Source organism: Megalops cyprinoides, chromosome 2 (assembly GCF_013368585.1).
Source record: "Megalops cyprinoides isolate fMegCyp1 chromosome 2, fMegCyp1.pri, whole genome shotgun sequence".
Taxonomy (NCBI): Eukaryota; Metazoa; Chordata; class Actinopteri; order Elopiformes; family Megalopidae; genus Megalops; species Megalops cyprinoides.
This window is the reverse complement of record NC_050584.1, coordinates 20,014,860-20,032,433: the sequence shown is the minus strand read 5'-3', so window position 1 is coordinate 20,032,433 and position 17,574 is coordinate 20,014,860. Positions and strand designations below refer to the sequence as shown.

The 17,574-nt window shown below is 44.7% G+C and overlaps 1 protein-coding gene across 6 annotated transcripts in view; it reads right to left on the bottom strand.

Annotated features, from left to right (window-relative positions):
* Nucleotides 1–3,282: 3,282 nt before the first annotated feature.
* Nucleotides 3,283–17,574, bottom strand: part of LOC118773038 (voltage-dependent L-type calcium channel subunit beta-2-like) — a 77,106-nt gene continuing 62,814 nt past the window's right edge. For 3 of the 6 annotated variants that reach the window (XM_036521782.1, XM_036521783.1, XM_036521780.1), the window contains exons 6-13: nucleotides 16,509–16,642; nucleotides 14,553–14,633; nucleotides 14,093–14,151; nucleotides 13,375–13,484; nucleotides 9,209–9,360; nucleotides 7,545–7,640; nucleotides 6,555–6,737; nucleotides 3,284–4,200 (exon numbers count right to left, since the gene is read on the bottom strand). In XM_036521782.1, the coding sequence (XP_036377675.1) occupies nucleotides 3,541–4,200; nucleotides 6,555–6,737; nucleotides 7,545–7,640; nucleotides 9,209–9,360; nucleotides 13,375–13,484; nucleotides 14,093–14,151; nucleotides 14,553–14,633; nucleotides 16,509–16,642 (1,475 nt within the window). In that variant the 3' untranslated portion in view covers nucleotides 3,284–3,540. Of the gene's footprint in view, nucleotides 4,201–6,554; nucleotides 6,738–7,544; nucleotides 7,641–9,208; nucleotides 9,361–13,374; nucleotides 13,485–14,092; nucleotides 14,152–14,552; nucleotides 14,634–16,316; nucleotides 16,337–16,508; nucleotides 16,643–17,574 lie in introns of all 6 variants that reach the window. The other 3 variants (XM_036521779.1, XM_036521781.1, XM_036521785.1) reach the window with 3 other exon arrangements.

Here is a 17,574-nt window from a genome sequence, read left to right as displayed (position 1 = left end):
ATACCATTCTCTATCACGTACAGTAGAAGGCATACAGAGTCCCGTATGCAAAGTGTTACTTGAGTATGAACAGTCTGCGAGCCTGGCTTGTTTATGTTCTTATTGCCAGGGACCGAAGGTTGCGTGTGAGTGTCACCAACCTCCTGAGTGGTAATTACTGTACGCCTGGATCACAGGAACATGGAATTTTTCCAGCATGCTTGACTGCTCCTTCTCTCAGGTCAACAACAATATGCCCTGGGTGCTGTTGGTTCTCCAAAAATTTCAGGCTCCTTTCTTTTTTAACCATTTGTGTCACACATTGTCTCCATATGGTGCTCAGTTTTAAAACATTAAAACATTATATGAAACATACATTATAAAAACATTAAGTTTTGAAAGTGTGCTCAAAGTAGGTTACTCAATCCCTTTTGTGTTTCAGTCACTTGTTTCTAAAGTTGAAATCATACGTACAGATGCTGCTCAGCAAAATCTAAACCCAGGGTTATTTTTGATGTAAATCTTGGTTTTCTAAGATGTGGGCGATTAGACAGGCTATTCATGGTGTTGCACAAGTTGGCCTTAATGGGGTCTACAGTGAGCTCAGCTGCAGACTAACACTGGCCTAGGCTTTGGACTTTTGGAGGATCTGCTCTCAGAGGGACTCTGCTACTTACCTGCAGTGTACTGTATCCAGCTACATGCAACTGTTCTTATTAATGGGGCTGTCGGTAGACTCAGAATAAGGAACGCCACGGTCCTTATGTTCTAATGTTATAAAAAGACTGGCACATTCCCTGCGAAGAAGTATACATCAGTCAGGGTCAGCCTGTTCCTGCTCCCAAAGACTTCCGTCCCCCTGAGAGTCAGCTGACCACGTCACTGCAGCTCGACCCAACAGGACAGACCGACAGACACTACCACACGCACTCAAACAGGCCGTAAGACAAACAACAACGCAATCAATCAGGATGGCAGCAGAGTAAGACTGGATAGAGTGGGGAAATTAAAGAGCGCACTGATCCTCTTCAGAATCCGTCCTGATCTGTTTGAGTAGGCGCAGTTATTCAACAATTAATCTCTGCTTTGTTGATGCTAGTGCCCACGATGCCCAAAATAGGATGAAACGGGGATCAAGGCAGGTCAGTTGAACAGCCCCTCTTTTTTACTACAATGGGGGGGGGGGGGGGGGCTTTGTGTTTGCTATCCTGCAGACGTGTGACTAAGCAGTACCTCTCAGCCAAATTTAGTCCATTCCAGTCACTGCTGTTGTCATTCATGTCGTCATGGCGACTAAAAGCGGCCACTGCTTCCACCTGGGATTTTCAGAGGCAGAGGTTTTTTTTTCTCTTCTTTTTTTTCAGGCGCTATTTTTAGACCAGCAGCCTTCTCGATTTCTTACGCTCATTTCACTGAGCCAAGGTGCTCAATCACAGAAGGGGAAACTGCCCATCCGCCTGCTCTGACCACAAGCCCAACCTCAAGTGTCATTCGGGTGACAAATGTAGTTAAGTGCCAGTCAGATACTGGGAGCAGGTCCTCAGCAGAGAGCCATACTTCTATACAGAAACTAACGGCAGTTATACAAGCTGCCGGAGGCATGGATCTAAATTAAGTTAAAGACAAACTCTTACCACACTAATCATCCACATTAGTCTGTGTTGCCAAGTTTATTTTTTTCCCATTTTCCTCTTTTTTTATACATTTATGTACATTCAAATGTACATTCTTACAAATGTGAAGTGCTACCAGGTAGCAGGTTTATGAATTTTACATTGAACCTAAAAACTGGAGAATCTAAAAATAAAAGAGTTTTTAGGGTGGGGGTGGGGGGCTGGAGATTTTGTACTGTCAGTCACCAAACAAGGGGATTTGAACAACACACCTTGTAATGGGGGGGTGGGGGGGGGGGGTGTTGAACCAAAGGAATTTGAACATAAATACCAATGCTGTGCTCTCATTTAAGATGAACGTAGGAGGGCAGGCTCCCCCCATCTGAAACACATGAAATCAAATGCCATGCCCCAGGCAAAACATGGGTCAGAGCATGGGTCATAATATGGTTACTGTCGATCCGGTTCGAGGCCCATGATGTCGAAAATAAACCTGTATGTCACAGCTACTAATTGGACAGTTAAATAAATAAATAAAATTTTACAGTGCAAGAGTTCCTATAGATCTTCTACAAAGGCAACCATGAAGTATATACAAATGTTTAGAAATGGTATAGACAAAAAAAAGTCAAAGTATTTTTTTTTTCCACAAATGGATGCATACAGTACCCAGCACAGATTAACATTTTTTCTCTAGAAAGTGACAGTCATGCCTTCACACAGGTTGTGAGCAGGTAAGCAGTACTAGGATTCTGGATTTATAAAAGGAGAAGGGATGGGTGGATTATGTGCCTTTCTGTCCTCGCCTGTCACATATATAAAAATAATTCAGCTTTACATCCAGTTTAGTTTGTACAGTGGCGGTGGATCATTGTAGTTTACAAAAAATATGCATTAATGAAGGTTAAAGACATTACTCAACAAAGTGCTGGCCATTTTAACCCATTTCATTACCGTGCACATTAGGTTTTGAGGATTTCATTGAGAATGATATTAAACTGATTGGATTGATTGTTAAGAGTTCACTGCTCATCCCGAGACATCCTTGCAAAATGGGTCACTTCACATACTCACTTCAGAAATACCACAAACACATTCAGTTAAGTCCTACACAATTTTATCTTACTGAATGCATTCATTGGATTACTGAGATGTCTGATCCAACATGATCGTGATAGCTGTTGCCTGTTTGACACGTTAAAAACCAATAATGGGAAGTACAAATGCTGAATTTAAAGTGTGCTGATGTTATAAAATGTCTCCAAAGCCTACCTATGCAACTGTTCTGTGGTGAGAGAATAATGTTACTATTCTGTTGTCTTGTAAGGCAAGACGAGAGTATGCCCCACACGAGGCACGCATATCAGAGGACCAAAAAAATCTAATCAAATTAATTTTTTAAAAAGTTTGCAAGCAGGAAACTAAATAAAGTTAAACATAAATCACTTCAATGTAGCTTTAACGTTCGTAAAGCTGACCCCAATGGGATGGTATGTTATCCATCCCTCATTTTCATCTTTAAACAGTAGTCTGATTGCAACAACTTCTTCAAAAAAAAAAGAAAAAAAAAAACAATCACAGGAAGCACAGCTCGATACAGCAGAGGATTCTGTAGTTGTGCCATGCTCATTAAACACAGATTTAAAATATGTATATTTATGAATATACATATGTGTACATACATACATTGTAACATCTATGTATGAATACACATACATGTTGTATCCTCTAAAAATAACGCCATTGCTGAGGCAGCAACAGCTGTTAAGCTGCCTCAGAAGCGTAACCAGGTAACGCGTCCAGGGGAGTTATGGGAGAGCAGGCCCAGGCTGAGTTGGGGGGCGGAGCAGCATGACGACAGGGACGTGCGAGGGATGGAGGGGGGTTTGGGGGCAGGGTGGTTTCTGTACAGTGCGCCCAGCAGCGGCGGCGCGGGCATGAGCCGCGGTCACTGGTGAATGTAGGCGTCCCTGTTCCACTCGCCCGCGTCGCCCCGCTTCTTGGGGGCCACCTCCCCGTCCCGGTCCCTGTCCCGGTCCCGGTCCCTGTCCCTGTCGTAGTGGTGGTGGTGCTCGCGGGACGGCCAGTGGTGGTGGTGGCCCCGCTGCTTGTTGCGCTCGTTGTGGTCCTGCTCGCGCTCCTTGGAGCGGTGGCCCCCGTGCAGCTCCTCCCCGCCCCCGCTGCGGTGGTGGTGATGGTGGTGGTGGTGGTTGTGCTCCCGGTGCGGTGCCCCTTCGTAGCGCTGCCGCCCGCCGCCCCCGACCACCGGCGCCTCCTCATCCTCCTCCTCCTCCAGCAGGTCCTCGCGGGGCTCGATGTAGGCTGAGTCCCTGCTCTCGGGCGTCTCCGTGTCCATGGTCTCCTGCCGGGACAGGCCCTTGCTCTTGCTGTGGTGGTGGTGGTGGTGGTGCTCAGTCCTGGTGGAGGAGGAGCGGTGGTGTGTGTGCTGGTGTCTCTTGGGCTCAGTCCGGAGGGGCCTCTCCTCCTCCGCCTCGCCCTCGCCCTCGCCTTCCAGCTGCTCCACCGTGTGCTGATGGTGATGGTGGTGCTGATGGTCGTCCCGCGAACCCTTCCTCTCTCCCGCTGGCTTCTCCCCTTTCTGCTCGCCCTGGGTTAGTGACACACGCTGTGTTAGTAGGAGTTAGAGGCACACTCACACACAGAGACACACACACACCACGCGCATTCTCACATGCACACTCAAGTGTCGACGGTACAATATCAACCACTAAAGGCTGACTGTGGTCCTGGAGGATCGCGGTGTCCTGGTTTCGGTTCCACCTGACTCTTGTTCCAATCCTTTATTAGAGGCTTTTTTTCTAGTGTATTTCAGCTGCCATTTAGCTAGAGCTGAATTGCCTTTTGATAATGAATAACAGAGCCTCCAGGACCAGCGCTGATACCCTACTGAATATCAACGAGAAACACCACTGCTACAAGCAACTCTGTTGTCCTAGGAGCAAAAAGGCACACTGCTCGCTACTGTGTGTCGCGGACTCACCGGTGGTATTGCTATCTCAATCAACAGAATTTTCCGTCTTGTTACATTTCCCAAGGGGTGAGGGGGATAATCGAGGGGGAAGGAGGAAGAAATAAAAATAGCAAAAGATATAAATGAAACACATGGCAAATGACTACAGGCACAGGTACTGCACCTCAATGCAACCCCCTCAAGCCACTGCACTGCACATTTCAGGAAGGAATCAGGCCAAACACACACACACACACACACACACACACGCGCGCGCGCGGATGTGCTGTACTTTTCAGTGAAATGTGCTCTCTGGCCAAGGAATAGTGCTATAACCATTTCTATCACTAAGAGCTGATTGGATAACTCATCTACCCTTCAGGGCTCCAGGCCATATCAGTGCAGGATGAAGAGTCTGACAGCACCCTGCATCTCGCTGGACAACAGGCAATTTAATGAATTAGAGAGGAGAGGAGAGGGAGATTCAATTAACTTTGAAAAATGTCATCGGCATAAAAAATTACTGGATATTTTGAGGTACTCTTTCCTTTGGCTGTACTGCTAAGACTTAATGGCAGCTGATACCTTTTGGATGTGGTCTGTCTCCACAAAACCTCTTGCACTTGGCAAAAAAGTCATAAATGGATTTTAATAAAGCACATTTGTATCTTTTCAATTTAAGAGAGATCATTTGCCACAACGATGAAATATGGTTGTGTTGTCCTGTGAGTAAACGTAAGTGGTACCTACACACACACAGCAAGACTAGGATCAAAGTATTTGGCTATAGGCAAATTGCTCTTGTTTAAATTTCCATCACTGAAAAGAATGGGCCTAATTACATGGCAGTTCAATTGCTTGGTCTGTAACAGCCAGAATATTTCATGGCCTACAATCTTACAATTTGAATAAGTCCTACACAAACGGTAATGGTGCAGCTCATTTCTGGTTCAATGAGCTTCTTTGATACACACCGATAAATTAATAAGTACATTTGGATACCCCTTAAGGACTTTGAAATAGGATGTTAATTTCAACCTGTCAGTAACAGTAAGTACACTAAGTTAATACATTACGACTGAATCACAAATGCATTTCACAGCATGCAGAAACAGAGTGAACCATCTGAGAGGAGGGAACGATGACATGCAAGTGACAGAGACTAGCCTTTGAGCAGCTGTATACAGATAATATGTTACATGTGCTGACAGTAAACCTCGACTGGATTGTTGTCTCCGCTTCACAGTGGAAACTGTCACCACGCTGCCAGGAGAGACTCATTTCCATCTCACCAATGAGCTGCTTTAGTATTCTAGCCTTATTTAAGGGATGCAATCCAGTAAAGCATGACAGGGCCGTCCAATCTGCCTCAGCTTCCATTCTTAACTTCATCAGCCTGCCTTCATAAAGCCTCTCACTCTCTGGTCTAATCAATATGCAAAGGCACTCTAAAATTCAACAATCAATTAGCTAACCAAAATATGTTCCTCAAGGAGAATATATTCCTTTCCCACCGAGTCTAACTCTCCACTCAATGAAAGAGCAAGACTGAACTGTTCTGAATTCAAAAGCAATAGAAGAAAATCATCATGCAACTGGCAACTTAACCGTTAATGCACCAGCACTGGTGCTGTAATTAGTACAAGGGGGAAATGTAATCATATACACAAAACGCAGTCAAACTACATCAACTACAAACTGGCAAAAACATGCTGACTGAAACTGTGAGTATCAGAGCAGAGTAGGGCCTCTTGACAAATCCCTCAGACAATCAAGCTGCAAGGTGGTGCTGCTTCTGCAAGATCAGACTGTCTGTGGATGAATCTGCTTGTGGGCTCTCTTTCCCTCTCTCTCTGGCTCATTTCTGTCTATCCTGACACGGAGGCACTGTGTAGGCTGCTGAGCTCCACAGACTCGCCGGTCTCCCTGGCCTCCCTGTCCCGGCCCAGGAGGAGGCCCACGTTGGCCCTCAGCTTGGTCAGCACCTGTACCTGCAGGTTGGAGACAGGCACGGGGCTGGAGGGCAGGGTGGCGGTGGCCAGCTTGGCGAGCAGCGGGTTGGGCGGGTTGCAGCTGGCAGGGTGGGTGGACTTCCAGTAGGCCTCCAGGTAGTCGGCCATGTGCTCGCACGCGTCCTCCAGCTGGTTCTCGTCCAGGATGATGTCAAACATTTCCTGAAGCGGGGGCGAGAGAAGGGGAGCGGTGAGATCCAAGGCGTTCCATTCCACCCATATGGTCAATCTCAAAGCAGGACCCAGAGGTACCCTTTCATGTCCATCTGAAAGGGGATTAGGTCAGCAACTTGTCTTATTCCTTTCCTTTAAGTTTGGAAAGGAGGACATCTCTGTTTTTTGTAAGAAAAAAAAATCTCATGATATTGCTTTAAACAGATCATGACCTAGTTTTTGCGTTGAAGAATTTACGAAAATATGTCAATTAGAAAAACAAGGTGACCCGCTTAATATCACATCAGATTAGTTTTGCAGGAATTTCAAGTGGTTAAATCCCTCGAGTTTTGGCATGTTTTTAGGCAGCAGGTGAAGCCTGTCACCTAGGTTGAGGTTCACTCTAATGCTCATTCGAACATAGCTTGCACGCAATGAGCAGAGAGTGCATCACACAGACCTGACAGAAATGACAGCAATTATTTTCACTTTCATATTTCACAACCAAAACTATTTAATTCTGCTGCCTTCTGTTACTTAATGGTAGTACGAAGCACTAGAATGTACACTATTCCCTTAGGTACCTCACAAAATGTATGGTAAATCTGCAACTTGTCCACAGAGTATCATTCGTAATGTTTTAAGTGCATTTCAGTTTTTTTTCCTGGCAACAGAAAATGACTTATGGGCACTTATGAGTGTTTTGTAATGGCATGTCCTGAGGCCAAAGGGTAAAGGTGGGTTATCTGTGGCAGTGCGGCTCTTGTGTAATTGCTCTTGATTGTTAACTGCAGCGGCGATCTCGGCGGTACTCACGGGAGGGCACTGTGCCAGTTTGTCGGCCGCTACCATCTGGACATTTAAGTGCTTGGCCTGGGACTTCCCTCTCGACTTTATCAACCTCTGTAAGACCTAGAACAATGGAGAGAGAGAGGAAGGGAGGGAGGGAGAGGGAGAGGGAGAGAGCGCATTAGAGTGGTAGCGGAGTCAATGAAGGCCATTTACTGCACTCAAAGTCACCGCATGCATTATTATAATAATGCATTGTCTCCTTGCTGTTTTCAACCAAAGTGACTCATGGATTCTCTACCCCCTACTGTGCGGCAGGCTTTTTAATGACGATCCTTGGCGGAGTACCTTGTTCAAGGTTACAACATAGCCCCACACTGAAATTAAGAGCACAACAGTCTGATCACCGACCCTGAGCTTGAACTGCAACAAGGTACTGTTCCCATACCTCCTGTGGCATTGTTTTACATTGGAAAACTCATTCAGAATGAAGTGACGATGAAAAAGCAGTTTTGTGTGAGCTGCCGCTAGGATGAAATCTGTGAGCCCTGATTTCCTTTCAGGCTGCAGCTGCCGGAGAGGGAGGACTGCTGTGAGTGTGATTATTTCAAACAACAGCAGGACTGCTGGAGGAAGTGTGAGTTCAGAGAACTTAGCATCTGCATCCAGATGCAACTGTTTGTGCTACAAGGGTTTAATTGAAAAGTACATAATAGGGACACGCATTTGCTTCATATTCATTCATTTTTTCTACGTATCAAAACCTCCAGCAATAGTACAGATCTTAGCAGGATTTATGAGGGCAATGTTATTCTGTTTGGGGGACCGGGGTCAAAAAAGGGTTGACCCTTTTCCTGTATATCAACGATAAGGTCATGGGGGATTCAGCCTGTACCCTACACTTTGACACAGCAAATGAAAGTAAATGGTACGCTTTTTAATATTCTTGCATTTCTACCAGCAGTCACTGCCATTGACAAGTGAAAGAAACATAGTAAGACTTAGATTCATAAGCTGCAGTTAAGGACTGAGTTAAGAACCGTGGCAGCTAGCTTGAATGTCCTCCTGAGTGTGTTTGTCACAGCAAAGAGGGGAGGAAGAGGGGGCAGAGATCCAGCAGGAAGTGGAGGGCCACCTGCTGCACTGCACGCTCTCTGAGCTGTATTTCATGTCTTGTCCGTATTCCATCCTCGCTATCACTTGCTCTTTTCTCTCTTTCTGTAACCTCAGGGCTGGAGCCCTTTTCATCGATCTCTGAATCACGACACCATGATTTACTCCCGGCGGAAGGTCACAGGGATACATCGGTCACACCTCAGGTTCCAAACACATCATGCTCTCCCCCCCAGACACGATGCACTGCCTCTTTGCAGGTGACGGGCATCACTCATCCTGAGAGCAGCAGGCCTCATTTAATATAAAAGCAATATGATCTGTGACAACCTGCATCCATAAACTAGCGCATCCCATGTCCCTATCACTGTGCAGCTCGAGCAGAGCTCTCCATTACCTAATCAAAGAGCTGATATCACCCCTGCATCTACCCAAAGGGACACGTAAACCTTTAAAATGGTTCCACAGATGAACAAGTACAATACAGAAGAAGGGAGCAAAAAAACAAAGGAAAACACAGTTGACAGTATCCGAGCACTCTGTGGAGGTGTCTTTCATCCTGTGCTGCTGGGCCTCACCTTGGGAGATGAGATCTTCACGTAGACGATGATGGGCGCCAAGGAGGTCTTCCCCAGCTGGGCCGGGTGATTGATGGTGTCGGCGTCCAGCACCACAAGCTGTAGGGTCCGCGCCAACTCAAATATCCGCTCGATTTCACTCTGGACTTCCGCTGTGGGACAGACAGTGAGGGGGATCCTCATGTTACTGTACATGGGCATATCATAGGTGTCAGTGATGTACGGTATACAGGGTGTGGACTCGCCCGTCCCGGTGCAAATCAGTGAATACATTTTTATTTGTCCCCAAGGGCGACAGCAGCTGAACTTGCCAGCCTGTTCATCTCTTACACCCCACAGCTAATCTGCTGCCTTTGGTGGGGCCAAAAAATCTGCTCTCAAACAGGATTTTGTTGGGACTACAAGGACTTGGAAAGGCTAAATAGATCTCAAATGTCAACTTTGCACGCTTAAATTTGTATGACAGCTATTTTCCGCCATTCTGTCCATGTAAAAGGTGGTGACGGGAAACCTGCTTGTTTAGACTTGGGTTCCCAGAACCTGGACGTATCCTACATCTTGTACCTAGCACCATTCCAAACCATATTTATAATATTTCAGCTTATGCTCTAATATTATACAGCAACTGCCAACTCAGTATCTTGTAAAACAAAACATAACATTTAAAATAATATTTAAATTTGCTACGCAAGGTTAAGGGCAAAGTTCATAGCAGTTAAGGCTTCGTCTGGGCCTTGGTGACTGGTCTTCTGTTATGTCAAGAGAGGATTTATATCAGAAATTTCACAGCACAGAAGGGCTGTAGGAGACATCCATTAAATGAGCAAACGGTTGCATTCCAAGCATAAATCCTCAAGTGTTACTGGCGCTAAAACTTGGGCCAAGCTGCATCTCTCGTCCAGAAGACCCTCCAACACTTCATCTCACGAATGCGCTGTCTCAGTCAGAGATTGCGTGTGACCATTTAAGCCAAAGGAGGATATGCATTAGGTGAAACGGAGCCCTGAAAGGAACTGTGACACAGGCCTTCACATGCCCGAAAGCTCTGCATAGCTTTTGGCACAGCTTCACATGCTCTGGTGGCTGGAGTCTGAAGGATGGTGCTGGGGTGTGACGTTCAAGCCTTGTTGCAACATCTTTCCTAGCACTGAGTCATGTACAGAGAATTGGGGTGGGGGGGGGGGGGGGGGGCGTACCTAGACCGTGTGCGTCACTGGAAATTGGTCACACTGAATCTTATTGAATTTATTGAGTTTCCTTACAGTTTCCTTACAGAAGCATAACCCACACCTGTCTCTCAGTAAACATTTCTTACTTTATTTAGCTAACCCACCACAAAAGCACAAATGTGTATACTTTTCTGTTCCTGCAGATTGAGAAAATGCAGGTTCACAACAACCTGTAAAGGAGATCTGAAGAGAATATCATACGCGTTAATAGGTTGGGCGTTTGTTCAGAATATCAGATAAAATCAATACAGATGTCAGAAAGCCTGGAGGCCATTTCTTGAGCTGACTTTTAATATGCTGTACACCTCCCTTTCATGCATGTGCCCTCTGAGAAATGTGTCGGAGGATTCTAATGGAGTAAGACAATTCGCTACTTACTGTAGTGTTACATGACATTTATGTACGAGATGCTTTACCTAAAATGGCAAATTCTACTGAGTACGATTGCTGTAATCAGTCACATAATTGCTTTAAGTCAGCTTTACAGCAGCTAATCTATGACCGCAGCCAAATGCAAATGCATCACAGAATATGCAAAGTAACTAAATGGACTGTGACCAAACATGACCTCCTACCACAGCGGTTGCACAGTGAGATAAGTTTCCCCAGTGCCTCTGGCAGTGCTTCACCTTATTTATGTTTAAAGATGAGCAGGGGCTAGAGCGATCGCCTGCTCTGCCTGTGCTCTGGCGCACAGTTTAACTTGCGACAGCTGCACTAAACAGCATGTCAAGAGTTCAGCTTTGCACGGCGCAGAACGACTGAGCCGGAGATTACTGCCTCCCTGTTTTGTTTGGCTGCGGTGAGCTGTGAGGTTACTATTCAGGAATCCATTTTGGTTTTAATCGCAGCTCATGAATCAACCCCGTCGAAAATCAAAAGGGGGGCTGTAATCTGATACGCTTATTGTTTTCTTCCGACAAACACGCCAGAAGCCAAAGCAAGTCTCTGTTTCCCAATAGCCATATAGTTCATTAAAGTGGTCATTATAAATCCTTTTAATCTTTGCCTTTAATCTGTAAATAGCTATGGCCTCTTAGCACACAATGGGCACAGAAGGACAAGCCATACAGACACACCGTAAGTCCCCGCATGGTTTGGAAAGGGAGGGATGATATGAGAGCAAAAAAAAAGCAAAATCGGATTCTCTTATGTAAGAGATGAATTTCAGCAAAAAGCGGTAAAAAACAGGAACTGTACACTAAGAAACAGGATGCACAGCAACACGATGAGATGCCACCCATTCGCCTCCTTGTTTTCCATTACTTGACAAAGTGCAAGTGGTGTCATGCATAAAAGCACCACATTTAGCTCTACAGCTGCAGAAATCTGCAGGGAACGGAACAAGATCAAATTAAATTCAGTTTCAATACAGAATGACACTAAGAAGAGGCGAAATATCTGCAGGCACCTCAAAAAACAATACAACTGATCATCGACGCATCCATGGGGTGTGGAGTCAGGCACATCTGCTAGGAAAGAAAGGGTCTATATCATGGCCTCGATGTCTGAAACATTTTGTGTACCCATACAAAAAAATTATATATTGAAAATATATTTTAGAGAACATATATTTTTAGCTAAATCAATACATTTAAAATATGTAAATTATTGGTGTTTCGGTATATTGAAATATATTACAGAGACAGATTTGTATATTTTGAACTTTTCATATATTTAGATATGAAATTTACATATATATTTATACACTTTTCATATCTTCTTGGGCTATTCTTGGAAACTATTCATAGATTCTTGAGCTGAACAACATACTTCTAAACATGTTACAGTATCTTTCATTTCCATATGGGTATGCATTCTGAGTGAGAAAAGAGGAAACGCGGGCTTGTTTTACAAGTGCCATCTCTGGGCCGGGCAGCGCCTCCCCTGTCCCGGCCCGGAGCAGAGCCCCCCGCTGACGTCCGTTTGGTTGCGGCTGACGTGACCCTCATGTCCTGCCTGTCTGGCTGTGCATTCCTTCATGCTCTCAGGTCAGCGCGGGAGCCACTTCCACTCCCCATCGCAAACATGTCCTGGAATTTCCCACAGAACAGGGGGAGCGCCCTGGGAGCCAGCCGCAGGGCCAGCAGTCAGAGAGAGAGGACGTGCCGGTGGCGGGTTTGATGTGTGCACAGCATTGTGGGAAGGTCCCCCTGTGCGGCCACAGCCGCTGTCAGATGTCACGTATATGTATGACAGCAGCGTCAACATCCATGGTCACTGACGTCTTGAAAGACATGTTTGTAGCAGCTGCTTTACTAAAACGGGTAAACTACTGCATGTGATTATCTGAATCTCTCACCTAACTACTGTTGCCAGTCTATGACCTAAACCAGACACATAGCTCTCAAAATGTGCAACACTAACAAAAAACGACACAACCATAACCTCCTACCAAAACAACTGAATGCCACTGCCAATGACGGCAGCAGCGTTCAACATCACAGGAAGACAAAAGGCCACATCTAAGTTTGTTTCACCATCAGGCTGTATGGTGAAGCAGGCACTCCTCTGAGAACAAACTGTCAGACCCCTGAGTTCCAAATTTATTTTACAAACGCTCAGGAACACATCCACACCACACAAGTCGGCTCTCAACAAAGTAGTTTACAATGTTGTCTTAGAGAAAAGGAAAAGGAAGAAAATAAAAGGAAATTGTGCACCTGGAAAGGCCAGAAATTAAAAATGAAACATCACTGTCTCAAGGCCCTTTCAGGCGTGCCCACAGCTCCTCATTATGTAAACAGACAAAAGGCACTATTTTTCCTTCCAGTAACTTTCCCATCCTTGACAAAGCTCCTTATCACAGACCTTAAGACTAGCATTCTGCAGTTCACAGAAATAATATTTCCCACTGCAGAAACAGCAGAAATGATTGCCCATTCCCTAACAGAAGTTTGCCACAGAGCCGAAGGAGAGAAGCGAGCTGGTCTTTACCCAGATTGGAGCGTGTGTTGGAGCGCTCGATGATGGCGTGTTTACTGGGGTTGTTCAATACTGAGCGTTTGGCAAGTGAGATGTCGGCTGTGACCCGCGTGATCGATATTCTGCAAAGAGAGAGAAACAGTTGATTGTTGTGAAAGATGTGTAACAGAACTCCTACTGTGCCTGTTTTGTCGAAATACAAAAGCAAAATTCAGCAGAACTCACACCTAAATAACTCACACCATTTAATGCCAAAAAGCTTACACTTAAGTTACAAAGCAAATCTCTAAAATACAGTTGATATAAAAGGATATGTCTAAGTGTTATCGAGATTATTCATCTGTGTCCTGAGTCATTCATTTGTAACATCCACATTGTAATTTTCAAGAACCACAGAACCCATTGAATTTAGCTTGCCGATTTAGCAGTTACAACTATTAAGGAAATAAGATGCTCTTGAACAATGCACTGAAAATGGGCTGCATTGCATGCGGATATACCTCCAGGGAATATAAAATACCACTCCTCACAATGCTGCCCACTTTATAGAGGTCAATCTAAATTATGTTACAGGTGAGCTGCACAAGGAATGAAATCATCAGCTGGCATCATTGATGTAAAGCATCAACACATGAGGAGGTCGATGTAAAAGATGGGCAATGCAGAAATATTCCCTCCCAGGTGAGAGTAAACAGTCAACTACCGGTGAAAAATACCAGCAGGAACTCACCTCCCTTCAAATCTGTGTTTCAAGAAGTCAAAGAGCGCTTTCTGCATCATGTCTGTCACCTGAGAGAAAAGACAAAATTGTACTAAATGAAAACGGCCATTAGTAAACACGCTTTCATTGTACCAGAATCGCAATCAGATTAAGGGTACTAAATTTCTGGGATAAAGACAGTACATGTCACTAAGTGCTTAATCAGGTGGTTGTTTATGCAAGACAGAGTAATTGTTTTAATTTCTGCCTGGTATCTGTGAAGCATTCTCTACTGGTAAAAAAAGCAGCTTTGATCTTCCCCCAGTTAAGGGTCCTGACGCTGGGTACAGATGCAGAACTTCTGCCTCCTGCACTAATGCAAAGTGACATTGGCAGGCTGGCATCAAATATGCATGGGATTTAACGTTGTCAGGTTAACTCAGCAAAGGCCTAGTGATTCGCGGAGGAACGACTGCTAACAGACTCTTACCTCGTAGCCCTTCAGTGAGGGCCCCACCAGAACCACAGGTCTCATGGAAGGCACAACGTCATATGGGGGAATATGTTCCGTCTGCAGATTGGGAAACGTGGCTTTGTGTCATCTTAAAAGCTACTGCTTAAAGAATGCAGATGCTCGAGTCGGGGTAGAAACGTCAACCTGTTAACTTTCAGTCATTACTCATTGCAAACAATGAATCAGACATCCCGTCCGTGTGTCCCAGTTTTTACTCAGTGCAGTTAGCGTCTACATTATACTCTAAACCACATGCATGCTACACTGACATAGACTTGAGCCGTAAACCAAACCAGACCAAATGCCCCATTAATTCTGTCATATTTCCTGATTGCTGATAATGAATCAAATATGGCCAGAATTAAAGGACTGCATGACCATAATACATACTGAGTGAAAACGAAATCTGCTTGCAATCAATTTTGGGAATGCCAGGGGAATGTCTCTTTCATTGTACAGATGTTAGGTAACCAAACTGAACACTGGTTAATCCAGTACACACAACACCATCAAAATTTACAGGTTAAGACATTGATAAAAAGCAGACGGCACAGAAACAGATCACATTCAAAAGCAACAGGGAGGAAGCTCACAGTACCGTACCCCACCAACCCTAACATTCCTAACAACCTAAAAAAAAGTTCACTGGACTTGTTGTGCATTCATCCATCTGTCACACTCAGAGAGACTCTGGGCTGTGTGATAGCATGTCTCCTCTGCTAGAGCCAGGGAAGCACAATTTTAAAGGAATAAAATAACTCTCCTGTTTATAAAAGTGGAACCACTCTTTCCATGAAAGTGGCAGCCTCTGATCACAGGGCTACTACTAGCTGTAATGAAAGTAGGATGAGTAGATGGCTGTTTTCTCTCTCTCTTTCTCTCTCTCGTTCTCTATTATATTTTTATTTTTTATTCAACTGATTCCATCTGGTGCTGGTGCTCTCTTGGGGTATCATGTTATATCAATATGCTGGAAAACACTGTAAAATTCCCCGCTGCTGGCTGGCACCAATGAGACTTTTTAGTATTGATGTTAGTGTGTTTTTCTATTATTATTATTATCCTAAAAGGCGAGACAAAAACAAGCAGAAACCACTGGGACCTCCAAAACGTTTCATTTGGGTCTAAGAGCTTTTCCAACCCTATCTCTAGATGCCCAGAGACAAGACAGAAGTACACAGAGCCCAGCACACAGTGTGTGCGAGCCCCAAATACATAGTATCAAATGTCCTTGCAATTATGCCAAAAAAGCACTCATGGGATTTTCGCTGCTACAGAGGAGCTCAGAACGGAGATGGTGCAGGGCTTTGTGTGAGATGTTTTTTGCTCGTATTAATGCAAGTTATTTTGTAATATTTATGACCAAATGAACTCTTCAGTGATTTATTACATCGACCTTGTCCTTGTACTCAGATAGATTGCTAATGCATTTGCTGAGAACTCTGGGAAATAAAGGGTGGTAGCATCACAGAGGTTTCTGTGGTGTTAGCAGTGATGGGACCATGTTCAGGTTCAGGTTAAATACTGAACACTATGCGTCGACCATTCCGCCCTTTGCACGGTGAGGTACTGTGAGCTCCCATTCTTGTGAGAGTCACCACACACAGGGAAAACACAAGGAATCAATGACACAGACATGGACAGGAGGAGAGAAAAACTGTCACTGTCAAATCACAGAAGGTCCCCTCTCGAGCCGGAGAGGGGGAGGAGGAGGGGTGGAGGAAGGACACACCGACTTACCGACTTCTGCTTCTGCTTAGCTATGGCGAGATGGAAGAGGAGAGAGAGAGAGATTGAGTAAAGGCATGCATGTTAATGGCCTTCCCACAGGACACAGAGGACAGACAGAGCGACGCGAGCGATGCCAGGCAGCCACAGGCAGGGGGAGCCGTGCGGGCGGGACACAGAGGCGGGCGCTGGCGCGACCGTTACCTTCTTAAAGAAGGGCATTCGTTTCTCTTTTGCTACGGGAGACATGACAGTGTTTGGGCTGGCTTTAGGGGAGCGGTGGTTGACCGGAAGCTCATTGTCCTCAGGGTCTAAACCAGTGGCATCTATATCAATCGCTACGCACAGACAGACAGGTCAACCATTACACACAGGCCGGCACTGTCAACCAACCGCAAACAAGGACAACAGCAATAAAACAGCACTGTAACAGAAACACTTGTTATTACACACAGAAATTAAATTGTCAAAAAATAAAATGTCATAAGGAGAAAAAGTGAGCTGAAATAGTTTGACTGGAATTAAAGAACACAACAGTGAAAACACTGCATATGTTTATAAACTGTATCATACTAAACAAGGGAATTTTAACATCTTTTCAGATATACGTCATAAACTACATATGCATCAAATGCTACATTGATCTATATAATGCGTATACAGTATTGTAAAATATTGGAATTTTACAATACACAATCAAATGTATGGATACCATTACATATATTAAGAGAGCAGCAATGAAGAGTTTTGTAATGTAATGTTTTTTTCAAGGTTTTTTCAAGGTTCATGTTTTGCTTGTGTTTTCAAGTTAAAATAAACTTTTAAGAGTTTTAAGTTACAAACTGGCAGGGAGAAAATTTTATGCCTTCAGACCTAGCCCCAGCTCACCTTTGCAAACACCAAACACTCACTAGTTAAACAAAACAGCAAATCAGTATCACGATGCTCACAGTATCGCACAACGGGATCACTGCACACAACAGATATGTTAAAGGCACCAAACCCAGTCACATGCCAGCAGACTAATAACAAACAAACAAAACCAAACAAAAACAAAGCAAAAGTAAACTGTTGTGGTTATAGACATTGATACCATTGGCAACCAAAGGGGATGGCTTTTGCTGGCCTGTTCACGCCCCTCCATCATTTCTGGCTATCCAATCAAATGCGGAACGTAAAAGCCAAGGTCACCAATCGACCATGTAAGAGCTGTAATTGCCTCTCCCATCTCCACTCCTCCTCAATATTGCCTGTGATGTAGCTGGTGGCC